General features: G+C 47.3%; 1 protein-coding gene across 5 annotated transcripts in view; it reads left to right on the top strand.

Moving 5' to 3' along the window:
* COL27A1 (collagen type XXVII alpha 1 chain) overlaps nt 1-26,421 on the top strand; it is a 140,994-nt gene that overhangs the window by 53,949 nt on the left and 60,624 nt on the right. For all 5 annotated transcript variants that reach the window (XR_011005647.1, XM_068211426.1, XM_068211427.1 and 2 more), the window contains 12 exons: nt 8,561-8,614; nt 12,219-12,263; nt 14,527-14,580; nt 14,946-14,990; nt 19,588-19,641; nt 20,333-20,386; nt 20,542-20,595; nt 21,551-21,604; nt 21,913-21,966; nt 23,875-23,919; nt 24,562-24,615; nt 25,783-25,827. Coding sequence is in view for 4 of the 5 variants with exons in the window: in XM_068211426.1 (XP_068067527.1) it covers nt 8,561-8,614; nt 12,219-12,263; nt 14,527-14,580; nt 14,946-14,990; nt 19,588-19,641; nt 20,333-20,386; nt 20,542-20,595; nt 21,551-21,604; nt 21,913-21,966; nt 23,875-23,919; nt 24,562-24,615; nt 25,783-25,827 (612 nt within the window). In the remaining variant the exon portion in view is untranslated. The remainder of the gene's footprint in view (nt 1-8,560; nt 8,615-12,218; nt 12,264-14,526; nt 14,581-14,945; nt 14,991-19,587; nt 19,642-20,332; nt 20,387-20,541; nt 20,596-21,550; nt 21,605-21,912; nt 21,967-23,874; nt 23,920-24,561; nt 24,616-25,782; nt 25,828-26,421) is intronic.

The raw sequence follows: 26,421 nt of genomic DNA, 5'->3' as shown, positions 1-26,421 counted from the left end.
ATTTCTGTACCTAGCTTTGTTTGGGATGAGAGCTGGCAGTGGATCAGTGCTCAGCCAAGGAGGAGATGGGGGCTGGGGGAGGTTGCATGTGACACCGTGGGCCTCAGAATGATGTAAGAGGGAATGATTAAAATAGAGGAACTGGACATGAGTCAGAGCTTGAAATCCTTCCAGGGAAGTTAAGTTTTGCAGAGCTGTGAGGGACATGGTGAGTCTGTCGTGGAAACAGCTGACTCCACCTCTCCCTGCCCCACATCAGCGATGCAGGAGGCCAGTGCATTCCAAAATATGGGCCCAGGAGAAGCAGAGTGCTGGGGGTGGTCTGGGGGCAGAGTTATGGTTGGAGCCCAGTGCACAAAGGAGGCTGAAATAACAGGAGTCTGTACGTCTCTGAATCTGACTGGTTTAGGGGTGGGCTGGGGGCTGGAGCTGATGCAGCTGCCTGCTTAAACCTTCAGTCTTGCCAGTGCAGTGGCTGAAAAATATGTCTTTTTATGGTTTTTTTTGTGGATTTTTATGGTGTTAGTTGAGCAGCTGTGAGAAAAAAATTATAAAAACAAGACCCCGTCAGGGATGCCGGGGGAAGGAGTGAGAGAAGCTGTTGATAGCATGTCCTGCCATGCAGAGACAATGTGTCAGTCCTGGTTCATCTTTAGGAAGGAGCTGTGCTGCCACTGTAGGAAATGACTCATAGGAAGAGTAGGAGATAGAACTAGCTCAAAGAACACCAAGCTGTTCTTGTGCTGTGGGAGATGGGTAGCCACAATCAGAAGTGTCTGCATTGCAGATTGTATTAAACTTCAAATAGAGTGGAATATATTCAGAAGTTCTTAAGCCCTGCTAGAGGAAAAGACTTAAAGGCAAAACTTGAGGAAATATATCCAAAGAGCTTTGAGCTCTTTTTTTGGTACATCTTTGGTTTTGATGTGTGCTTATATCTCTCTTTTTCACACAGAGTGTCAGTACTGCACCAGCTGTGCTATTCTATATCTATGGTTTTTTGCTTACAATCTGGTTTTTTTTAGTAGTATTCTTTTAAAAAAGATAGAAAAGAAGGAGGGGAAATTTAATTCAAAGACATCCTTAGTAATTTTGAGGTTCATCTGAGGACTATTCACAAATCAGTTAAACACAACTTAGGTTTCCTTACATTTTTCTAAGAACCTGGTGGTGCTGCTGGTCCTGTGCTCAGAGCCTCACTGTGTCAGGTACCATGCAAATACCTCGTCGAAGAAAGCCCTGGCCCAAAGGGTCCACAAAACAGCACAGGATCAGACCCTCCCCAGGGCTGGAAGGATTTGGTAACAGCAGCACGAGCAAGCCATTAACACTACAAGCAGATATTTCTGTCTCTGTGCTCATCGTTCTGCTCTCTCTCCATGACACGCAGTGTCACACAAGCTGCTTGGCTCTTCCAGCTCTGTGCAAGCCAGGGATAGCACTCTCTTTGGAGAGCTCTCCTTTGAGCTCATCTGCTGAAGCTTAGCATGGAAATGCCAAGGATGACAGCTCATGTCTCAAGGAAGAGGTGCCATAAAAAGGCACATGGATTTGAAGTCATAAGGATCAGCATAGGAATGAGTCCAGTAGGGTCCCTGCCCTCTGTCACCCACAGCATGAGAGCCAGCAGCAAGCTGGCAGGCACTGGAACCAGCCTCAGTGTCTGCTGGGAGCAGCAGTGCAGCACCAGGCTGCTGGAGCTGGCACCCACTTCCCAGGAGCTGGCCACAGGCAGGATCCCCCTCTCCAGCTCTCACACAGAGTGGCACCTTCTCACCAAGCTCTTTTCCATGTGTGCTGTCTTCTTCTGTGGTGTCTTATCATGCATTAACTCCTGCCTCCAGTGAGCACCAAGTTGCAATATATTGGTTTTTCCTTCATCTGATAAGCTGTCAGAATACCATGTGATACCCCTGCCCTCCCCAGCAGCATAAGCAGGCTCTTGCATCATAAGAAAAGGCATCAATTGCCTCTGGACAGCCAAAAGCAGGGCTGCCTCTGGGTCAGGAAGGTTTCATTTTGTAGCCTCCCCCAGCGTTTTGATGGAGAGCTGAGATAGATCCATCCTGGATGCCAGGGATTTGCCAAGATCCACAGGCTCAGCTGCTGTCCGTGCAAACAGTGGGGAGCCATGCTCTGCCTTGTGTCTGGAGGGGCTGGCATAGCCACAGACCACTGACAAAACAAATGTTGCTCCTCTCTGTAGGGACTGAGGTGACAAACATCTCCTCTCTTGCTCCAGTCTTTTCTCTGCTTTGGATGTAGCTGAGACCCTTCCTTGAGCAAGTGAGCCAAGAGTCTCCTGCACCACATGAGCTGAGACTTGGGAAGGTGGTAACAGCATTTCATAGTACTTTAGATGTGGGCAGCCAAAGCCAGGAGAGAAATGAGTGGGCTGAAGAGCTGTGTACAGGTAAATCCACAAGATGAGCTGCAGGAGGGAGCACAACTGGTCTGTAGGAGCTGATGGACAGGACTTGGGTAGTGCTGTCTTGTGCCAGTACCCCAGCATAGCACCAAAATGTTTGGTGCCTTTTTCAGGAACTGATTAATTTAAAAACAGAATATGCTTTTAATCATCCTGTTTGCATGAAACGTCCAGTGGAGGTCCTGAAAACTAGCCATGAACAAAGCTCCTCTTTTAATGAGAGAGTTTTAGCCCATGGATCAGATGTTTCCTGTTAGCCATTTAAGTAAATTCTTTGCTATTTTTTTGCTTTGTTAACCTGAATTTTTAAAATAGATGTGGTTTGAGCAATCAGTGACTTTTTTTAATGCTGAAGTTGGACACTGAAGCTGGGCAGCTGGTCTGGTCTCCCCACCCCTCTTGGCCTGGTTCACCACTCTAAAATGCAGGCATGAGCCCAGAGCAAATGTCACCATCTCTTTTTGGCCTGAGCTGTGTTCCACATGTCTGGAGTTTCCCAAATCTCTGTGGTGAGGTGCTTGCATGGTTACTTCTCACATGTTCCTATGTCCATGATTACACCATCCACATAACCTGGCGAGGTGGACAATATCCATATGTATTTAATTTTTTTAAGAATGGGCAAAACAAAGTACTGAAAACCCAGGGAAAAGGTGCCAAGAGCTATAACTTCCACTGAAAGAAAAGAAACAATCCCAAAGATATTTTTTTTCCAAGAATGCTCCTAAGCGACTTGTCCATCATCATTCAGAGATCTCATGAGGAACTGAACCAAGGTCTTCCAGGCATCTTTAATCCTTCAGGGAAAAGCTCATTCATAAATCAAAGCTCAAAAACTATTCTCATTAGAAATTATAAGGAAAAATAATGCAGTTGTCACCTGTGGGTCTGAAAGCATTTTGACCCCTAAAGCTGCTTGACTTTCTTGGATGGGAGGCTGCTTGATTTGGAAATGTTGGCCACAGATAAGGAGGAGCAGTGGCAGGCTCAGTGCTCTCTGGCATTAGGCCAACGTGTCTGTGCAGTGGTAACTCAGAGCTCTGCAGATCAGGAAAAGATCCTGCACCAGTGGAAAAGGAATGGAGCAGGAGCGTGGAGGGGCTGGCATTTCACTTGAGTGATGTTTGGCCAGAGGGGCTTCAGGAATTTTTTTCTTGTGTTGTTCCTGCTGTACTCCCACAGCTGGAGGGATAGTTATTTTTAAAAATGCCCTGAAATCTTTGTCCCAAGAGGTGAGATGGAGCTGTGAAGTCTCCGGGGGGTGAGAGCAAAGCTTCCTTTCAGGTGGCAGAGGAGCAGAGCTGCAGCAGGACCCCCACTCCACACCCAGCCCGGGGTGGCATCTCCCTCTCTGCAGGGATGAGAACTGCCTGGACCCAGGGGAAGGCAGAGGTCCCCGTGTAGCTGTTGGGGCACAGCAGGAGCACAGGGTCTGCCAGGCTCCCTTTGGGGTGACTCCTGCTGGGGCTGAGCCACCCCCTGCCCACCTGTGGGGGTCTCAGTCTGCTCTCCACACCAGGAATTCTCTCAGAGGTGTGAGCTGCCAACATAAGCTACACTTGTTTGTTTTATTCTCCTTCTTTTTTCCAGTGAAGGCTTTCTCTCACCCTCAACCCTGTTTCTCCACCACCTTTTTTTTTTCTTTTTCCTTACTTAAATTATTTGACTTGCAAGTTCTGTCCCTGGGGAGGCTCCTGGGCAGTGATTCACCTGGCCAGAGCCAACTGGCAAATAGAGACTTTTGCAGACAAGACAGGAGGGCTGGTTGGTTTGAGCAGCTTCACCTTCAGCCAACAGGAAAATAAAATCCTATTTTTGGAGAACGATTCTGTTGGCATGAAGACCTGCCAGGATTCTTCAGAGCAGCAGCTGCCAGACTGCCTCCCTTACTCCTTCAGGGAAAGTGCTTTAAACCGAATCAGATGTTGTACACATACAACACACCCACCCACACGTGAACACCTGAAAGGACTTTGGGGGAGCAAAGGACACCGTGTGTGTCACCAGTCCCTGCCTCCTGGGGACAGCTGCTTCCAGAGACAGGGGACAAGGAGCAGTGGCGTCTGCTCTGACAGGAGCAGTGCTTTGGCTGACAGCAGCCAGCAGAAAGGGCAGGCTGCTCTGTTTGCTTTAAGCAGTGGAAGAAAGGAAGGGGAGGTGGAGGGGGATGTAATCCCCTGATGCAAGAGGAGCTGGTTCCAGTGTCTGACTAGGTCTGGTTGTTCTCAGCAGGAGTCTCCTGGTGTATGAAAGGATGCCCTTTGCAGGGAGTGGGGATGAAAAGGAATTAAGGCACTATTGGAAGATCTCAAAGATAGAGACTTTGTTACTGCTTCAGCTTCGGACTCCTCAGTGTAACCTGGGATAAATCAGTTTGTATCTCTCTGTGTCTCTCAGTTCACCGAGTGCAGCGAGGACAAATTGTGCAACCCCTGTAAAACTCTGCTTGGGTTGGGGACAGGGGTGCACAGGGGCACCCAGAGTTTGTGAGTGCAAAGCATCTGCCTGTGTGCTCTCTCCAACTCCTCCCCAAGCCTCATCTTGCTTCTTTCATTGAACTTCTCCTTCAGACAATGTGAAATCCATTCAGCTGGACGTTTTCCCCCACCTCCTCTCTGAATTTCCCAGCTGTGAGATAGAGCCAAAAGTTTTGTCATACCTGACTGGAGCGCTGCAGAGGAGCACCCCGCTGGCTCTTGGCCAGCACAGCTTGTTAGTGGAGCATTTTCTTCCTAGTTCTGCTGCCATTTGCCATTCCCTTCCCTGTCCTAGTCCTGCTCTGTACATCCCATCCTTCCCACAGAGCAGGCTCTGTATTTTTCACTGGGATGTTTTCCTTTGCTGTCCCAAATCTTAAGCAAAATTTCCAGGGACTAGTTTTCCTGAAAAAAAAAAAAAAAAACACCCTGAAAAATGATGGATTTTCTGTACCAAAACCCCTTCTGCACTCACAGGAGACTCTGAATCTGCTGGATTATTTAATCTCTTTCAAAAGTCTCCTGTAATGGGCTGCCAGTTGTGACCCTCCTGTCTGCCAGCACCATAAAATGAGCTTCCTGCCCCATGTGTTCTCCCTCAGTCTAGGCTCCTCAGGCTGTTGGAACAGTGCATGGGAGAGCAGAGGTGTCACTGCTTAGGGGAATGAAACCAGGGGGATAACAGAGTCTGCTTGTAACTCCTGGGCTGCTTGTTTTAGTTGAATAGTGCTAGTTCTGTTCCTGGGGAACATCTCTTTCTTTTAGGCTCAGGCAGGAGAGGCACCAAAAAATAGCTTTTACAGACCTGTGAGATCCAATAAATTAGGACACTGTGGTCACTGGAACTGTTATTGTGGTTTTAACTGCTACTGCTTACCCCATGGAAACAAAGTGCTTTCTTTTTCATTAGGGGCTTAAAAGATTGATTGTTTCCTTCTGTGCAAGAGCTGTGCAGGGACAGCTTTCACAACCTGGTTTGGGTCTTTGCAGACTGTATCAATGCTGAAATATCCTTCCCTGTGCCACAGGCACCAGCCTTAGCCTCATTTAATGTGCAAAACCTGTGCTTGTGTGCTAAGCTCGACTTCTGGGCTAGGATGCCTGGGGTTAGTTGATTTGAAGCTGCTCTTTCCATTTGTCTTCTCCTCTGGGTTTGTTTTACAGCTCGGGCCAAAATGTACCAGGGGATCACCCACCACCCCAGCAATGGGTGAGCTGGCCTGGGGGTTGCTTGTGCCAGCAGTGCAGATGATGTGTTAAGGACAAAAAAGGTGTTGGCAAGGATGGGGCTTTGGTGCTGAGTGTTGTCCTGGGCCTGTTCTGCTTTTCTTCTCAGCTTCCTCTCACTTTGACCCTTCTCCATGCCATCTTGAGGACTGGCAGAACCCCAACCTCTGTGGGCAGTCACAGGATGCTGTGAACAGGTTTTATTGCTGTATCTCTTGGTAGCTGGGTGGTATTGGCCGAGGGACCTCAGGTGCTCAGCTCCACCTTCCAAACACAGGAGTAATCTGGTTTTCTAGACATTTGGAGATCTAGTGCTGGAAAACCTGTGTAAAAGTTAGACTTCTATTAACTCTATCACCAAGTGCCTCAAATTTCCTGTCTTTAAGCAGCAAGGTTAATGCTGGAAACTGAGGCATAAAAAAAGAGTGAAACACATGTGTGAAACATATGCATTTAAATAGTTCCTTATCTGGGTTCTTTTATTCAGGCACAGGAGCACATTGTTTATGTCACACTGCAACAGTTTCAAACCAAATTCGGACAATGGTGTTTTAGTCTGGAGCAAGCATTCCCCTAGCTGATATTATGCTGCTGCAGCAATATTGCTTTCGTTGTACCGTTCCAAGTAGTAAAATCTCCCCGTGTTGGCAAGAGCTCAGCTCCATAGCAGACACCTCAGCAGCCTCAGGGCCAGGCTGCAGCTCAGTGGCACCATGGGCCACTCCATGCCCAGCTCTGCTCTCTGAGGAAGGAAGGATGCAGCTGGGGGAATGCTGAAGGCTGTGACTGAAATCTGCAGCAGCGTAAGTACAGTATCAGTCTATGCGCACTCATATTTTCCTTGGCAAGCCACATGACTGTAAACAGCAAAATATTCTGGCAATCTTCTTTTTTTTTTTTTTTTTTTTTTTCTGTCTTGCCTGAGCAATGAGTTTTCCCTGCACATCTCTCTTCTGATCTGATTGATTCAGCATGTAGCACAGTTATTTTTCTCCTTTTTTCATTAAAGAAAATTGTAGGCCCCCCCGCCTTCTTATTATATTTGACATCTTTGTCTCTAGATGGCAGAAGGCTGTTTCCAGTGGTTGCTTACCACAGCTTCTTGGCATGTGCACAGGCCTCAGGGATGTAGTGCCTAGCTGGAGAAAGGCAGACAACTTTCCTATTCGCAGTGATTCCCACAAAATAGAAGTGTTGAATCCAAGCAAGCAATAGCTCATGTCATGCTATAGGGAATTGGTACAGAAGAGCTGAAATGCTGGCTATGAGGTCAGCAGCAGAATTTTTGTTGAGTTAAACAGGTCTCCCATCTCTCACCTAAGATTTTACCAGGCAATTTTTTACCTTTTCTGTTCACCAAGAGTTGTAAATCCCCAAAGGTCAAGGGAGGTCTTGCATGACAGTTTCCCAGTGTAGTTTTCCTGTTCTGTCTGCTAAGATCATTTCAGTTTTCATTGTTGCTGATGGGTTTCCAGATAAGCATTGTCACCATTGGCTGTTGCATTCCACTTCCCTCAGATTTGCTTTTCCCAGATAAACAGTGTTTGTGGTATGCAGGGAAGCAGGCAGGAGAAGACAGCATCCTCTCCCTGTCTGCTTCATTCCTGTCTTTTAAACTCTCAGGTATTCCAGAACATGCCCATGTTGTCCTTTGTATTTCTGGTGAGCCAGAGGAGGGGATAAAGCCCTTTTACTTTGACCCCCAGTTTGAGCTCTTCCTGTGGGAGACAGAGCATGGCAGGACAGGGAAGAGAAATCTGCTTTGGATCTGGTTGTAGCAGGGAATTGGGGGGCTTAGAGGAGCACAGGGTCTGTCCAGGAGTGAGAGAGAACGTGTCACACTATCGTGTTCTGGCTCTGGCTCAGTACCTCCACTTCCTTCTCTACAATTGTCTGAAGTCTTCCAAACTTGTATGGGATATAATGAGATGAAGTCGTCTTTTGTGGTGACTTTTTCATGTAGTAAACATGGCCTTTCACAGCCCTGGGGTGTGGGCTGTAATGAGTTTGGAAGCGTTTGCTCCTCTGGCAAGCTGCAAGGGAGTGAATTCACCAGGCATCTCCGATCAGCTCCATTAAGCATCTGCATGGGCTCCAACAGGCTTTGTGCTGTCCAGCTATCCTGAGAGGAGGGGGTGCTGTTCAAATGGTCCTGTTAGTAGATAGCACTAAATAATTCAGATTGACAATCCATTTTTAATATAGTCACTGCAGTGAGGTTTATGAATCAGGGGTTTTGGCCTTGTCGAGCTGTGCTGGTGTGGCAGGAGTGGTTTGGATGAGGACAGGCAGGCTGGTTGTCCTACATGTCCCTGTGTTCTGCTGCTTTCCAGAGTGCTGCACGGGCTGCAAGGGGAGTGGTTTGTAGCTGACTGTCTACACCAGGGAGCCTCACTAACTAACATTCCTGTTTGCCTCCTCTTCTCAGGGTTTTCCTGGTAATTTTGGAGAACGAGGACCTCCAGGCATCGATGGGAACCCTGTAAGTTCATAAGGTTTTCCTTCCTTTTTTTCTTTTGCAGTAGACAGCACACTGTACTGCATCCTGCTAGCTAGAGCTGAGTGAAGCTTTTGAGCTAGGTGGCAGCTGCTGGCTGGTTTTGTCCCTCCTGAAAAAAAAAAAATGTACATCCCTGCCTTGCTGAAAATTCCTGTGTTTGGTTCCTGTAACTGTGGGGTCATTTGCCATCAGTTTTCTGTCTCCGTCTCTTGCCTTTCCTGCACCTCAGTCATGACAGGTACTTTCTTATCCAGAAGGTGTGGCTAAGAGAAAATAAAGAGAAAAAGGGCAAGGGTGTTGCTCTGGCAGAGTAGGCAGTGTTGGACCATGTTGTCCATACCACAGGGCACAGATTCCCTGCTCCAGTGTCTGGGAGCACTGAGGGACAGACTCCACAGCCCAAGCTGCTGCCTGCCCTGGGACTGCATGGGGAGTAAGTCTCTAGAGTTCTTGCCCTTCAGTCTTCATCTGACCCCTGCTGGCTTCCTAAGAGTGGGATGTGTCTCCTGGGAATTGGGTCAGAATGGTTACAGAGGTCATTTAAGCAGCTGGGTGCTGATAAGGTTTAATTTGCTGCGCGCTTGTAGCAGTAAACTGTGGGGATGTGCTGTGTTTGCCACTGCTCACAGAACATGTCCTCGTGGTTTGCAACAGTTCTCAGATGAATTAATTATCCTAAATTATTTTCTGAATTACTTTGTTGGTTCTCCCCGAATTAGCATGTGAGCAGCACTGATTCATCTTTGAAATTCCTGCTGCCTTGGTTATTCACACATAATCACCGTGCTGCTCTGGGGTTTGACGGGATGATTTGTGTGAACTAGTAACCCACTCCACATGTGCCTGCAAGTTCCCATTCGTCATATATGCAGCATAAAAGTTATTTTCACAACCGGCTCCAGTCACCAAGCCAAGCTCAGCTACAACTCCAGCCTTTGTGGGAATTCAGCACAAGAATCATAAACACAGTGAACTGAAAGAATGATGTTCCCAAGGAATACTTCTGCAGGACTTTTCCCATCCTTCAGGCAACTTAAGCCATAGGTCAGAGTGGAATCAGTAGTCCCAAAGTAGAAAACTTTCTGGTTGTACTGCTATTTCCAGCCAGCCCACCAGGAAGAGCAGGAATCCTGGAGGACAGGAAGAACTTTTTTTTTTTTTCCCTAAATAACTTATTTTGTTTTCTTTTGAATATGCAAGTTGTCTAAGCCCCATTCAGAAGATGTTCTCAATGCCAGTCAGCTGAATGGCTGTTCCCAGAGCCTGGGAGAGCAGCAAATGTCCCGTTAATTCATCCAGAAGGATTGCTCCTCTTTCATCTTATCAACGGCTCTTAAATATTAATGTGCCTTGGCGATCGCAGAATGAAAACAGACTGTTTGGGCTGACTTAAAGGGAGGTTCACGGGGTCACGAGTGGAGTCACAGACGCAGAAAAATGCCAGAAAGTCTGTTTGTGGAGCACACAAATATGCTAGGTTTGGTAGGTGGGGTGTGCAGCTGAGCTGTCGGGGGCGGGATGGCCGCGGGCCCGGCTGCCACATCCTCTGTTTGATCCCCTGGTCGGTGGGGAAGGCTGAGCCCGACAGCCTCTGATCTCCTTTCCATCCCCTCCGGGCGCAGCGCAGGCTCCTCCAGCCCCAGGGGCATTCTTCCCTCCTGCCAGCTCGCTGAGAACTGTCGAGCCATCGCATTCCAGATCCCGTGTTCCCCCGGAGTGCTTTAGCCACTCCAATTAGGCTCTTAATCACTGGAATTAGACGTGGGAAAGGGCTGTTGATTCATCTCCTTCTCTCTTGTCCCAGTGCCCGGTCCATGCGCTGAAAAAAAATGAGAATAGAGCCTAATTTCCCTCACAGGTCAGGGACTGATAGCCAGGAAAGGCCACTTGTAAATCCTCCATTTCCTAGACCAGGGAATGGCTCAAATTAACAGCTAGTCCCGTCCGTATCTCCCAGGGGAGTCCACCCCCTCCTCTTCCAAGAGGAAATCCTCTTCTGTTAGCTGTGAGGTCATGCATTTCCACATACACCCGTTCTCTTGAGGAATATCAATATGACACAAGTCAGAAAATCTGGGAAGTGCCTCTTGAAGCTGGTAGGACCAAGAGCTGAGCATCCACCCAGCCTGCAGGCCAGCCACCCTGGGAGCCTGCAGAGCTTCCTGGGAAACCCAGGCCACCGTGCAGTGCCTGTGCTCAGCATTCCTGGGATACTCCCTCTTCTTCCTGAGCCAGTCATGCCAGGCCTTGGCTAAAAAGCTTGAAGCCGACCTTATAACAGTAGCTCTGAGGACACAGAAATCCCACCCATGAGGAACAATTGCTCCGCAGATGTCCCAAGTATGCAGGAAAGGAACTGGCCATAAAAAAAAGCAATTTTAGGCTGGTTGAGATTATGAAACGCTTTTTTGTGTGTGTGCTTGCCCAATAGTCCTTTACTCCACTTCCCATAAAATAAACACACGTAACCCTTTACCCAAGGAGCCCTGAGCACATTCAGTCACGTTGCGTCCCCTTCTCTTTCCTTCTTCCACTAGGCAAATCTTTCCATAAAAGGGGAGCTATATTGCACTGGGGGGGCTCCACCAGATGTGCACCATAAACCGAGCAGGGCTGTCAAAGAAAGTAGCCAGCATGATCCAGAGCAGGGGCAGGACTGTCTGAGTTAACGGGAAGTTCAGCATTTCCAATGCACTTGTTTTGAGAGGCCCCGTTGGAGATGGAGGTGTGTGAGAGCAGGTCCTTGCCCCGACAAGCAGCTCACTGTTAGTGTGGCCAGGGAAGCCACCGAGGGGGACACGGGACAGGCTGAGCACCCCATGGTTGCTGAACTGCCCAGGAACCTGGGTAGGTGAGTTGTGGGCGTCTGGCAGAGCTTCTCTGCTGTGCTTCACTAAAAGATGCCATCAGGCACCCGCCAGTGCTTCTGCATGTCTTTGGAGAGCTCACACAGAGAGAGTTTGTGGTGAAGGTGAGAATCCAAACTAGCTCCACAAGCCCCATCAGTAGTCTGACCCTTGGAATGATGAGCTCCAAGGTGCCAAATACACTCCCAGGACCCATTTGCCAGCACCAGAACCTGCCATACCCTCTCCCCAAACTACCCAGTTTCATTTTCATGCAGCCTGTGAGTTTTATTATTACATAACCACTCCCAAAACCTCACCTTTCCCAATGCTCAAGCAGCAGCTTTCCTCTCCTTCCCACCTCAGCCATGCTCTCCCCATGTCTCCTACTCCCTCTCCCTGCCAGTGGCTGGATCTCACCTGGGGCAGGCTCCCACCTCTCCCCTGCCCAGTGAAATGTTCCTTTCATCCAGCCTGCTCCTGGGAGGGAAGTCAGCCCTGGGAATAACTGCCCAACAACAAGCAGCCTGTGTCTTCCCAGGATGTGCTCACAAGTGCGCTCCTGAAAATGGAAGTTCTGGATGCTTTGGAGGGAAAAGGGGCTGGGGTTGAAAGGGGGGATGGAAGGGGGAGGGATGGTCTTTTCCCTTCCCTCAAGCCCTTGAAACACTAAGCTGCCTTTCAGTCTCTGCTTGTCTATAGAGTGTTCCGTAACCATGTGGGTTTGTCTTTCCTTTTAGGGAGAATTGGGAGCCCCAGGTCCTCCTGGAGTCCTTGGACTCATTGTAAGTACAAAAACAAATGGAGATCTGGCTGGTCGGGCTTTAACCCTTTCAACCTGCCTAACTGCACACAGATTTTCTTCTTCCTGTGAGCAGGATGACTGTTTGCATGGGGGAGGTGTGACATCTGGGGAGAGAGGAGGTTTCCTGGTGGATTGGGAGGTGGAGGAGGGCAAACCCTTTCCAAGAAAAAGGAAGCAGATTAGAAGTCTGTTGTTAGTGTCTTTTTTTTTTTTCATGATAACTTACCCTTTTGATAGTGTTTGCCAGGGTATTCCTTCAAAGATGCAGCATTCATTTCACACCAGGACCTCTTAAAAAGCAAATCCCTGTAAGCAGTGACCTCAGGGACACACAGTTCTTGTTCACTGGAGAGTCTGAGGGCAGGAACAGAATGTCCTCTGGGTAGACAGGAATTTTAAAAGCACTTTCACCATCCCATCACTAATCCAGGTAATTTTGTACTCAGCCAAATTCCACTCTTCGTTACACTTTTCCCCCAGCAGGAGATAAATGGCTGTAAGGATGGGTGGCAGCTCCTCCTCTGGCAGCTGTGCTGGGGTTAGTGAATGCCCAGCTGAACATAGTATGATTTATTTTTAGGTCTCAGGACTTGTTTTAGGTTATTCCCTTCCATGCACAAAAATTGGTAGGCTCTGTTACTACTCCAGCATTCTTTCATAATGATTCCTCCTCAGCTGTGACAAACAATGGAAATTTGACTTTTGAGGAAAGGTTAAAACCTTCCCCTTTTGCCTTTCCATAGCTTAAAGTACAGAAGTGTGTGTCAGCTTAGATCAGGGCCTCCATTGCACTAGGCATTGCACAAACCCAGAAATCTTACATTCCTTGAAGGAACAGCAGGGAATATGGTGGAACACCCACCTTGGAGATGGGGGATTGAGGCAGAGGTGGATTCACAGGAAGGTTGTCCACGGAACCACGAATTAGGTCTACTTCCCCTCATTAATGGACATGAAAGTAGCTACTTTAGCCATAGCAGCAGGAAGGATGTGCTCGGGTCAAAAAGCTGCAAGATGAAGATTGCTATTTAAAACAATACCATTGAAGGCATAGTCCAGATTGAATTATATTCCTCCTTGCTTTTGGAAAGATTTCTCTTTTCCTTGTTGCCGTTATCTCACAGATATTTGGTTTGTTAGAAAGTGTAAGGTCAGAGATGGCAAATGTGATCATGATCCTTCTAGAGATGATGGAGTCAGAGGCTGCCTGTCCACCCCTCCACACTGGCTCAGCCAAACTTCAAACAGATTCAGGTCAAACGGAGTCACATCTTGTGTCCCAGGGTAACATGCATCTCCTGAATTCAGGCTGCTGAAGCATCTCTAGTGGGATAGACCGAGAGTGACCTCCTCCATCCTCCTGGGGACAAGGGAGCACATCCACCCTGCCTTGTCCTCCCTGTGGAGGACAGCTCCAGCTCCTTCCCCAGGGTGTGCACACAGGGCCCACACTGCAGGGCATGGAGAAGGTAACACATGGCCCCTGTTCAGTCTCTTCCTTGCCACCTGCAGCCACCCCAGGGACCAGCCAGGCTCTGGCTGCCTCACACACCCTGCAGAGTTTGGCTCATGGTGTAAGAGAGCCTGAAGAGCAGAATTAGGTGTAACTAAAGCCTCTTGCTCTCCTAATTAACCATGTGGGCAGAGCTCTAAGTAAAGGCATTTCTACAAGCAGCCTTTATGCTAGGAGGTATGAAAAGGGCTCTGTTGGGGTGGCTGCAGCCCAGCTCTCTCTGCGTGACCGCGGGCCCGGGGCTGCGGCTACAGAATCGCTCCTTCAAGGAGCCTGCCCTGTTTATTTACACACTGAGGCCAGGCTGGTGCACCCTGTCACTGCCTCTCTTCATGGCAGGGAGCAGCCAGAGCCCATTTCAACACCAGCACTGAAGGGTTTCTGTTGTACATCACACATGGGTGCCCACAGCAGCCAGAGCTTTGCTGTCCTCCTGCGTTAGACTAAGTCCCAGCACACAGTGCCACCAATGCTGACTTCTCACTGCAGCAGGATGAGGGACCTCTGTCCCCACCTCCTGTCTCTCCTCTCTTTTCTTTGAGTGCTGCATTTATTTAGGGGCTGTCTGCATATGCAAAGAGCCTTGACTCATGCCAGGATGTTGCTTCTGTTGATATAAGTAGTGCATTTCTTCAGGGACACTGAGACTGGATATTAGAGGAATTTCACACCACATGTGATCTGTTGGGTTTGCACCTAATGACTGTGGTAATTTTCTTTCTCTCACTAGGGTGACATGGGCCCTGTTGGACCAATCGGCTATCCAGGACCAAAAGGATTAAAGGTGAGGGAATCTCTGAGCTCTCTGAGCTCTCATCCCTCCAGAGCTGGGCTGGAGGTTGTTCTGTTCCTCCTTGGGGCAGTGGTGACTGTCCTGAGAGAAAGGATGGGCAGCAGTGGTGTTGAACACAACATCCCACTGGTGCTCTGCTGTGGGTGTAAGTCAGTGGAGAATTCCAGAAGCATTTTCCCACATGAAGAATGTGTGATGGAGCACACTCTGGGAGCAGTCTGGCATTTGACCTTGAGACTGTCCCAGGCCAGTGCTGTGGGTCTGAGCCACCAGCCCCATCAGCAAACAGCAATGTCACAGACCTGAGCAAGTCTCCACCATGGCTCAACCTCACTCTGAACTTCCTTTTGTTTCAGGGGCTGATGGGAAACCCTGGAGAACATGGACTGAAAGGTGATAAGGTGATCTGAATACTCCCTTATTGCACTGTGTTTTAATTTGCATGTGAAACCCTCTTTCTAGTTTCTCTTTCTTATTCAGCATCATAGTGCTGGTTCCACTCTGGCCATCTATACCCCATCCTCTCATTCTCCCTCCATTCGTGGCACTCTAGTTTTGACTTTTCTTTCTGATATCTGCCCCATCTCCTTTTCCATGGAGTATAGATAAGTTATGCTCAGCTCCTCTTTGGAGCTCCCACCTCCACTGATGATGACAGTAACTGTACAATTACCTGGTGTTCTTACAATTGCACTGTTTTTATGTTGTTTACATGATGGGATGGGGAGAAGATGATCCAACACTGACAGTGAGTTTGCATTAATGCATTTGGGGGAAAGATGTGGTGTGAAAAAGCAGCCCTGTATCAAACAAACCAGGTGGATCCCCTGGAAAAACTGTTGTGTGTTGGGTACCTCTGCTCCTGTTCAAGGAACCTCACCTCAGTTCAGCTTCCTACTGAGAGGAAATTGCCTTGTCCCAAACTGATATAAATCACATTAGAAAAAGCAAAATGGAGAGGGGCCTTGATTGCAGAGATTTAGTGGTGCTGGCACAAAACACACAGCTTCAGCTAAATCAGCATGGAGCTGTGTGTGTAAATGTCTCACTGTCACAAGAGCCCTCCTCCCTCAGATATTCAGCTGTAGGATTTATTTAGTCTGAAGGAGTGGGAGGTGCAGTTATTTATTGCTGGCTCTCATTGCTCAGGAGGGCAGTGGAAAATGACCATTAAGTGTATTCTCCTCCTCCTGTCAGATGTTTTATTCTCTTCTTAGATGTTTGCTTTTAGAGAATGATTTAGCAGCCCAAAACTGCACAGGGGGGAAGTAGTGTCAAACCAGTTGATTCAATCCTTCTTATACTGTAGCAGATCTTTGCCAGGACTCCTGTGTCTGCAATTTCCATTTCTCCCTTGTGCTGCTTTCCCACTTCTGCCGAGAGCAATGACAAGGCAAGAGAAGGGCTTTTTCTTTAGGACAAGCTTAAGACATTGTAGCTGGTTTTTGGACTAAACCCCAGATCCTGGAGTCCACAGACTCCTCCATCCACTCCTTGGGAGAAATGGTTAAATATCTTAAGAATCACCAAGATCTAAATCATTGTTTAGCACAGCTAACCTTTCTGGACAGTTCAGTCTCCATCACTTTATAGAAACTGCTCTGTTTATGCCCAGCATTTCCCCAGACACTGCTGTCACAGTGACCAAATGGTTTGTGGCTCTCTCTGGAATTATCCTTACAATACTCCCAAGTGCAGAATTATCCATCCCACAACAATCCCACGTTCCTGAGGTACAGGAAACCTTTTCCTTCCCCCTCCCCCTACAGCTGCCTCCCCCTGCAAGCTCCAGGCTGCAGGTCATCCTGCCTTCCTGGGTTGATGAAGATTTAATTGGATGTCTGCAAGCTCCTATTAATCCCATCTGTCTTGGTCACATCCAAAACACGTGGCCTTGTACAGGTTTGTCTTTTTGTAGCAGAGGAAAACTCCCTTCAGTCAGCAGCAGTCAGATGGATGCTGGTAAAACCTGAGAACAATGACAGGGTGCAGGATGTCTGTGTAGGCAGCAGGAATGTCACTGGTCTGCCACCTCAATCTACCTGGGAGAATGTCCTCACACCACATGGCCAGGTGTGAACCAGAATAAGGGACATCATCTCACTCCTCCAGCAAAAATCACATCTTTTTGTCTAGAAGCTAGACAGGCAGATCCAGGTCATCCTTCTGTTTCCATTCCTGTGTTTTCATGGAGGCAAGGAGAGGGGGAAGAGGGGGTTTTATCTGCTCTTACAGAGAGAAGTGGAATTACTGTGTAACTCTGAAACAATGAGTGCCCTTGAGAAGTCCACGTGGGGTTATGAGTGCAGGGGAAAGGTGGAGGAAGCAGAGGAAATCCCAGCTACTTGTTCTCACAAAGGAGTCTGATGAATCAGGACATCTGTAACTTGTGGAGGACATGGCTCAGGCAAATACCTCTGGAGTTGTGTGGCTTAGCTCTCTTTGCATTGCTAAGCAGGAAGTCTTGGGAACAGAGACTTCCAATCAAGGAAAATTGAGGGGATTTTGCACAACAACCTCCTCTGCATCCCACAGACAGCAAACACATCCCGCAGCTGTGCATTTGGTCCTTTTCCTTGTAGCCCCTCTCTGTTTGTGTTGGGTTACAAAGGGCCTTGGGGTGTCTGAAGCTGCATTTCTTTTTATAGGTGAAACATGAAGCACAGGCAACATCCCATGGGCAGAGGCTGTTTGCAATTTCAGATCCTACATTCCTTTTCCTGCCCCGTGAACCAAGTCCTTGCAGGCCCATTTCGTCATCTCAGCATCGCAGTTTTTAATAACAAACATGCCTGATCTCTTTCCTCTGTAATTTCCCCCTCGTATTAAGGACACGGGTCCCAAGTACCAGTTCCAGGGCAGGTAAAAAGTGATGCCCCAGTCCTCAGTTCTGGTTTAAGAGATTAACAGCCATAGATGGACTGTTCTCGCCGTGACATTTTGCTGTGCTGTCACGATAACATGTGAACATCTGGCATGAAGTCCAGCTCAGGTTAAGAGATGTGTTTTGTTTCCCCACTTTCTTCTTACCCTCTCTAATGCCCATTTGTCAGAGCTGTTTGAAAACTAGTTTCACTGTCATGCCCCACTTTTCCTAAAGGTTGGAAACAAAGGTTTGCTCCTGCGTTTTGCTATGCTCAGGAAACTCTTTTATTTTAGTAGTTATTACTTATTGTCCGAGTAGTTCTTCTGAAACAGTATTTCAGTGGCCATTTGTACTGTCTGGGTGGAAAATTGCTTAATAAAAAATACCATTTTTCTTCTTTGACCCTCAGAATTAATGATAAAGACAAACCTCAGAGCCAACTTGTCACTTCCAGAAAAGCTGTTTTCATGCTGCCTTCAGTCAGGAGCCAGAATTAAGTAGATTTCAGTGTTTTAAGCCTTGGACTACATAAAATAAGTAGAAAATTCAGAGAAGATGAGAGAAATCTGTGAAGGAGCTGGGACATACAGTAGTTTTTTTTTTGCCTTTTCTTTTGTATCTAATACTTGGGTTCCTTCCGAACTGAAGCTGTGTAAAGAGCTGCTTGTTTCCATTTCGCATTGCCAAAAAAAAAATATGGAAAATATTCAGACGAAACAAAATGCTGGTTATTTGACTCAAATTAAAATATTTTAGGTTAAAAACCAAATGAGTAAAATCAATTTAACATTTTTAAGAGCAGCATTTTAATTTTGCTATGTAAAAGACTTGTTTTGAAGATGGTTCAGTGAAATGTTCCGGGAACATTTGCCAAAACATTTAAGCAAATTTAGCATGAATCCATGAAATGTTTCCATCATTGAATCTGCACAGTTCTTAATTTTTTTTTTCTTCTGAGAAATTGTCTTTGAAAAGTTTTTACCAACTCAAACCTGAACCGTCCATAATATGATTATCCCCTGCATGTTACTGAAGTAGTTGCAATTGTTTCAGCTTTCTGATAACAAGTGGGTGTTTTTTCTGAAGTGAAGTGGACTTTCTCTGACATCTCTCTGTGGACTTTGGCTCTGTTGCAGGACTCCATATGTCTTCCATGTGGGCTATGTTTAAACATATAGCCCTGGAGTGGCTGATTCCCTTGCTGGAAAGCCAAGTTCATGGGACAGAGTTCCTCCAGCAGTTATTTTTGTTGGGTCTTGTCATTGTACCAAGTTATTGCAGTCATTCCTCCCTTGACTTCCCAAGTAGAATTTTCCTTTCTCAGCCCCATCATTGACTCATCCTTTGTTTAAGCAAATCACTAAATACGTGAAGTTGGAAGGGGCATGAGGAGGTGATTTGGTCCAGAGCTGCTCACAGCAGGGCTAAGATCCAATGCAAGGTAGCCCACTGCTCCTTGGAAAACCTTCAGGGATATTTGGCTTCCACCCAGGGAGTCAGAATATGTTATGTTGGTCCAGCTAGGGGACAGACAGACAGCTTGGTGAGGAAATATTGTCAGTGATGGGCTCCCCATCCCAGTGAACACCAGCTGACCCCTCCCAGGGAATCTCAGCTCAGAGATTGGCAGTGAGGTAGTACTAAAGCATTGCCAGAAGTTGCTCTTGTTTTCTTGTGAAAGAGGATTGATGTTTGATGTCAGGACTAGGATATGCTCACAGAAACACTGAGGATTGTTTTCTTTCCTGTAGAGTCTTGTGAGAGAAAAGGTTCATTCATTGAAAACTGAACTCTTCTGTTCAGCTGAATTTAACACTTCACCACCGTCATGGTTGCTGTCAGCCAGAGGAACGTGCTCTCTCTTCTTGCAGCTTCTATAGATACACAATGCTGGGGAATTCCTGGTTTTTGCTCTCCCACAGTTTCCTTTCTCACCTTAGAATCAAGTTGGGAAATACACACTTTGTTCAGGGCTGTTGCTACGTTCCATGTGATCTGCAGCTTGCCAGCAGTTCAGTTCTGAGTGGAGCTGGAGTTGAGACTTTTGCTGTACAAAGCACCTTCTAAGCATCAACCTGGGCATTTTGGCTGTTGCTGTTGCCTATTTTAACTCTCTGGTGATGTGTACCCAGGGTGATCAGGGAAGAGCAGGTGTTCCAGGAGATATCGGCTTCCAAGGAGACAAGGTAATTGTTTTTCTTTTCTCCATTGTTCTTTTCCCCTTACACAGCAGTGGCCACAGTTTTCTCAGTTCCTCTGCTAGGAGCTGGAATTAGCTGCATCCTGCTGTCAGGTTCCCCTGCTTGGATAGTTCCCATTTGGGGTATGCTGTGCCTTTCTAAAATCCATGTCAGAATATGGATTTCATAGTTACTAGTAGTAAAAGCAGTTCTGCAGGGGTTTTTTGTAGGGGCCATGTCTTCTAGCAGAGATTGGAAGTGATGGGATTGATGGGGATGTGTGCGAATGTGTGTGGTCCAGCGGCTGCAGACTCAGGAGGTTTTGTCTGCTCAGTGCAGCAACTTAAACCCTGACCCAGGGAACCACTTAATGCTCTGTATAACTTCTGATCAAATGACTTCTCCCCTGTGATTTAATGTGATACTGGCTGTGGCTGACAAATGTTGCACACAGCCCTGTGCTGGAGCCTACGTGGCTCTGAGCCACAGCCAACTGCAGCAGCTCGTGTTCTTTGGGGCTAAATTCAGGGGTGTCTTCAGAAACATCTTACTGACATTAGTGCAGCTGTCCCAGCTCCATGCAGGGCTGAGTCCAGCCTTTAGGAGATGCTCCTCATTCTGCAGAGAAGCTGGAGCCTGGGGAATTAGAATTTTTTTGATGTCTCATTGTGTTCTGAAAAAAATGTGTCTCTCTCAGGGCAGCCAGGGTTTGCCTGGGGTCCCTGGGGCACGAGGGAAGGCAGGTCCCCTGGTAAGTAACCAAGCACCCTCTGCTTCCTCATCTCCCTTTCTAAAGGTTCTGAGCCCAGCTGGAAAGACAGCTTGGCAGGAGTGTGCTGTTCTAAACAGGAAACCTGACAGCCAGGAGCCAGCTCACTTTTCCCCATGTTTTTCCAATTTCTGCAGGGAAAAGTCGGTGACAAAGGACCAGTCGGGTTTCCAGGACCACCTGGCCCTGAGGTATGTCCCACCACCTCCTTCTCACATCCTTCCAGCCTAGGGCTTCACTTTTTTGCTGGTATATGATGGCACATGAGCGGTGATGGGGTAGGAAGAATCAAGATGGGTTCATGACCCATTTTGCATCTCATGGTTTCCTGGTTTTCCTTCCCCTTTTTTGTCATAGATAAGATGAAGGCGTTTTTTTAGTTTTTTCCCCTCAAAACATCATTTAAAGTAGAAAATCCTCTTACTTCCCTTACCAAAAAAGTGTCACAGTGATACCTTAGATGCAGGATGAGCTACCCCAAGCACACCATCATTTTTCTCCTTTCTAAGTGACCAGACAAGGTCTGTAAGATGCTAGAGAGCCACTTCCAGCACAACCTATGGTCTGTTTTCCCCTCATCAGTGTTCTGGCATTTCGCAGGCTCTGGAAGGGCTCTCAACTGTGTGCTGCCACTTAGCAATGGTTCCTCTTTGTTGCTATTGGAAATAAGCACTGATTCCTTTGTTTCCTCCTCGATGGGTGGGTGGGTGGGTGGCAAGGAGCCCTGCCAGGCTGACGGCAGCTAATGAGGGTGTCAGCACCTTTCCTAATTCCTCGCCTGCCTCTCTTTGTCGCCGAGGCTGCAGCTCCTTTCTGGGAGCACAGAGGTTATGAGCTGGCTCAGAGAGATTAATTAAAACCCAAAACGCTGCTTTTAGCTGTGTGATGACAGGGAGGCCCTCGCTGCAATAAATCTTGTAAGAAGATGGACCTAAAGGGAGTTCCTGGGAAAGGCTGCTCTTCCATCAAACTGCTGGTGCTGCTCCGTTGTGTCCCATTCCCTCCCAAAGCTGTGGTGGCCCCCACACCAACACTGCCAGCATGTAACACATCTTGTCCCTGAGCCTTTAGCTAAACTTCTCACAGAGGCTGGCACTGCCTGCAGAATTCCACCTTTGCACCCTGACTGTTCCTCGTTTTCTCCAGGGCTTTCCAGGTGACATTGGCCCACCAGGAGAAAACGGTCCTGAAGGTCTGAAGGTGAGTAGAACAGAGACTGCAGCTCTGTGTGGGGTTGGAAGCAGCCAGGGAAAACAAAGTAGTGGGAAGGGGGGAAGAGAGAAAGCCCAGGAGATTCCTAAAGATTGTCCTGGCCAGCATCTCAGCTTGGTCTGTTTGGCTTGAGGTCCCTCCAAGTGCAGCGTTTTCTTTTCTTCAGATTTTTTTCCTGTAACAAAATTGACATTGGATAATGTCCCATGGCTGTGAAAGAGACTTTCTTATTTTAATTGCCCTTCTGAGCTTATGTTTCTATTTTCTGAGTATCTTTTCCTTTGGCTCTTTCTCAGGGAAAGCCAGGAGCACGAGGTTTACCTGGGCCAAGAGGACTGCCTGGACAAGAGGTGAGTGTCCTCAGCTCAAAAGAGGTTTCATTTAAAGAACAGTGCTGGATTTCTAAATTAATGCGTGGTGAAATGGTGTCTGTGGTTTAAAATGCTCTAGTCCCTCTGAATGTGGAAGCAAATGCTTATACTGAGTGATCAGAGATGTGCAGAAGAGGAGGAGCTTACTCTAAGCTGTGTGATCTCCAAGGCCTGTGGTCTCTGCTTCCAGTCACTGCTGGCATCTGCTGATCCTAAATTCTGCCTTGGCATTGATTTTAAAGCCTGTTCCCCCACCCCCCGGTGGGTGTTAGAGCCCTTTTCCCTGCACATCCCCTTGCACAGACATGCCCTGGCCTGGCATCTGCTTCCTACTCCTTTTAAGCATGTTCCTTTTCAGCCATGAGACCTGGAGACTCTGCTGTCTCACATGGAGAAACATCCCTCTGTAAAAAGAGAAGGAAATGGGAATTGCTGCTCTGCAGAAATTCATTTGCCCAGCACCTTTGAGAGCTTTCACTCACCGCTTCACCTCAGAATCTGAAGCATCATTCCACTTGCAGTCACTAGGAAGGGAACAATTGTCATTGATTTAATTGTCCTGGAGCTGCAAGTACATTATGGCAGCAGCAGAGAATGTCTGGGCTCCCTGTTTATCCTGTTGTAACTCCAGTGACATTGGTGTCATTTCCTCTCACTCAGGCCAGTGTAAGCTGTTTGTCCAGAGTCACGAGACATTGTGTAAATAATACTGAGCACATGCATGGGCAGGAGCTCGTTTTAATAGCACTAATAATTCTTAACTTTTTCTGGGAACTCTTCTGCTTGTACTCTAAATGGGATTAATGCAAATTAGCTCATTTATTTGCAGTGAAATAGGAAAAAAAAAATATTCCAGCCAAAATACAAAGGGAATCGAAGCCCTGCATTCCAGGTTCAGGCAGGCGTGACCAAGCTGCCTTCAATTTACTCTAGTTAGTGAGTGTAAAAGCAAGCCCAAAGACATGGACATGGAGTTTGGTGTGAGCTGTGCTCCGGGACTTAGAGTGTGCAGCAGAGCACAGCACTGTGCTCTTACCCCTGTGGTCACCCAGGGCACTGGGTCAGGGCTCTGAATTGCATCCCTCTGGAAATGTGGCATATTGTGGGTGGCTTGTCTGAGCCCTTGGAGCTGGGTTCCTGACCCCCAGTCCCACCCTGAGCCTGCCAGTGCCCCTTCATTACCACGGCTGACCACCGAAACAAGAGCAGCCAGGCTGTGGCTGCCAAGGGCGCTTTTAATTTCTCTCTTGGCAGTTGGTTTTAGACACTTGAGATAATTTTTTGTGAAGCTTAATTGAAGGTCTCTTAGAAACTGTAGATCTGATCCTATCACATTAGAAATTGGTGTGGAGCCAAGGGAGAGGACTGAGTCCAATTGCTGTGCGAGGTTTTGTGATAGCTCCATTCTGCAGCATGTGTAGTCCCAGCTGAAAGCAAAAGGGAAACGTTCATACAGTTGCCAAATGGTTCTGTGGGAAATTTTGGAACATGCTTTTTTGGGGGGAAGGGAGAGAACAGGGGGGAAGAGAGAAAAAGGGAACTCTATAGCATTCACATCCCTGTCAAATCAAATGAAGCAGAGTTATGGCAGCATGTCCAGGGTACCCTAGTGGCCAAATCCAGTCCATCAAAGCCAAATCAACTGGTGTTCCCTTGGTCAAATTTTGGATGGCTTTTAATGGCAGGACTTGACTCAAGATTTTTTTTCCCTGAGAAACCTCAGAGGCTGCTCTAAGATAGAGAAGGGCTCAGCTGTTAAAATGTGACAGCTGAACACACAGCCTGTGTTTAATTGCTGCTCATACTGCAGGCATTTCATTCTTGCTGTGTGGTGAGTCCAAATTTTGTCACTACTTTGCCTTTAATTTTAATTTCTTTTCACCTCAGGGAGATGAAGGACCCTTAGGACCACCAGGAGTCCCTGGTCCAGAGGTAGGTTTCATTCATTTATCGACTCAGCCATTACCAGCTCTGATGACCTTGCAATGGAATTGTAGATAAATTCTCATGAAGCTTCAACCCTCCTGGTTTGGGAAGTTAATCTGCCCTGCTATGAATTATTGTCTTGTCCAGGGCTTGATTGATTGCTTGATCCAGGATGGCTGAAAGTCCAGGAAGTGTCTTGCACAGGGTGTTGAGTTTATGGCTTGCCTAAAGTCTCAAACCTTGAAAAACCCTCTAATGTTTAAACAGTTCATCCTCAAGATAAATGGCATTGATTGGAAACCATCTCCATAACCAGCCCTTGTGTTTCTTCCTTGATTTATAGTATTTTTCAATGTGTAGAGGAAAAAGAAAAAAAAAGACTGGATAGTCAGAGAGAATCCTCTTGACCTCTGTGATGTATCACAGAAACACAGTTAGGAGAAGCAAAAAGAATATTATCATATCTGTGAGCTTGCCAAGTCAGGATTTTGTAATGTGTCTGTACATAATTGTCACCTCGGGATAGTAAAATATCCCCAAAATTAGTAATGCTTTATCTTTATCTTTTATTTTACAAGCATGTAAGCAGCACCTGTGACCAAAGCAGCTGCAAGCTTCTGATGTTTAAGGTTTTTCCATGTATTTCAGGGTCGATCTGGTCGGAAGGGATTTCCAGGAACACCTGGTCCCAATGGTCCAAAGGTAAGAAAATAGTTTGTTCCTGATCAGGAGAGCAGTGGTAGAAGGGAGGAAAGGAAGAGGGAAATGTCTTTTCTCACCTTTACCACTCTCCCAAGTATTCATTCCAGAGAGAACAAAAGAGCCGAGGGTTCCTCTTTTTCTCAGAATTTAGGGGTCTCAGCTTCTGCTTCTTTCTTCAAAAAGAATGATGGTGCATTTTTAAGCTATTATAAACAAATGTGTTCTCTTTTGATATTAACCAACTTCTCCCTCCATCATCACTTCATTTTCCATTGCTTCTCCATGGTTTTGTTCTAAAACAATGCACATCATTCCTATCTTTGCTGCCTAATTATCAGCAGGAGCCACCCCAGGGCAATGCACTCCACAAACCCATACTCAAAAGGAAAGAGAAAACCCAACAAAAACAACCTCTTCAAAAAGTAAATAGCAAAAATGTGGTCTGGCAGCACATCTGGAGTATCTGCCTACTGAGAAAGTACAGCTGCTGTCCTGGAGACACTGCTGGTTACTGGTGAGCCTGGTCTCTGGATGGCCCATCCAGGGCACTCCGACTGCCTCCACGTGCTGCCACAGCTGCCCTGATCCCTGGTGGGTGTGCAATCCTTCTCCTTCTGCTTTCTCCTTCACCCCTCATCATTTTCATGCTCTGAACTCCTTCCTCCTGCACTGGGGTTTATCTCATGTAAGTTCTTGCTGCAGTTTTCCTGTGGATGCTCCATGTGGCAGTAGCGTGTGCCTGTTTGAGGTTTTACAACAGCAGAACCAGGGTGCAGCATTGCCTGGGAATATTTGGGTTGTTTTTTCTTCTTATACATTGTAAAACTTTGGGATAAAGTAACCAGGACTTAGGCTGGGCCTATGCCACAGGGCAACAGATATCTTATGTTTCAATGTGGTTCTCTGAAGGTTATTTTACTACAGCAGGACCAGCTTTTGGGGCATTTCACTCCAGAACAGCGTTTGCTCCATGTTTGTGTCAGTAGTGTTTCTTACTTTGAATTATCCTCCAAGTCACAGTTGGTTTTGTAGGATGTTGTTTCTCACAGATTTTCCCCAGTTCACGCTTTGCAGCCCAAATAATGGGTGTACAAAGAGGTACGTTGTGGCCAGGGCCTGGCTGGCAGCACCCAGTAACCCATGTGCCCTTGTCTCCTTGTCCTGCAGGGTGAGCCAGGAAACCGTGGCCGACCAGGGAAAGTTGGTGAGCAGGTAAATTCCTTATTTTCCTTGTCTCCTTGATGATCTCCTCTGTACAACGTGTCCTGGATGCCCAGAGTGCAGGCACAGGGCAGCGGCCAGGGATTTCTGGCCACCTTAAAGCTGCCCACAGCCCTGGTGCTCCAGGTTCCAGGCTTTAAGGATAGGATTCTCTGCTTTGGGTGCTATGTTACTTTCACCTCCCCTAAGTTTTCTGGGGAGTAGAGGAGGTAGCAGCTGAAGAAACCACACCCTGGGGAAGAGAGACACTGAGCTGCATTTTGCTGTAATTCCATGGAGAACATTCTGCTGGCATAACCCAGGACATGCATTATCCCTGTAGGCTTTGGGGGAACCACAGGCATCAAGGAAAAAGCAACAATAGTTCCCACATCTCTGTGATTGAAACCCACAAACTTGTCCACCAACAGCCCTGAAAGTGAAGCCACAGAGCCTCCAACAAATTCTGTGTGTTCCTGCACAACCACACCAAACTGGCTGTGGCAGCTGGCCCTGGCACTGCGGGTGTTGCTTCTCACCACTGCTGTCCTTCCCAACACTTTCCCTGCTGGATGGTCAGCACGCTTGGTTTGGTTTGGTTTAGTT

This window comes from Anomalospiza imberbis, chromosome 21 (genome assembly GCF_031753505.1).
Source record: "Anomalospiza imberbis isolate Cuckoo-Finch-1a 21T00152 chromosome 21, ASM3175350v1, whole genome shotgun sequence".
NCBI lineage: Eukaryota > Metazoa > Chordata > Aves > Passeriformes > Viduidae > Anomalospiza > Anomalospiza imberbis.
The sequence above is the reverse complement of the archived record's forward strand: the minus strand, read 5'-3'. Positions and strand labels throughout refer to the sequence as shown.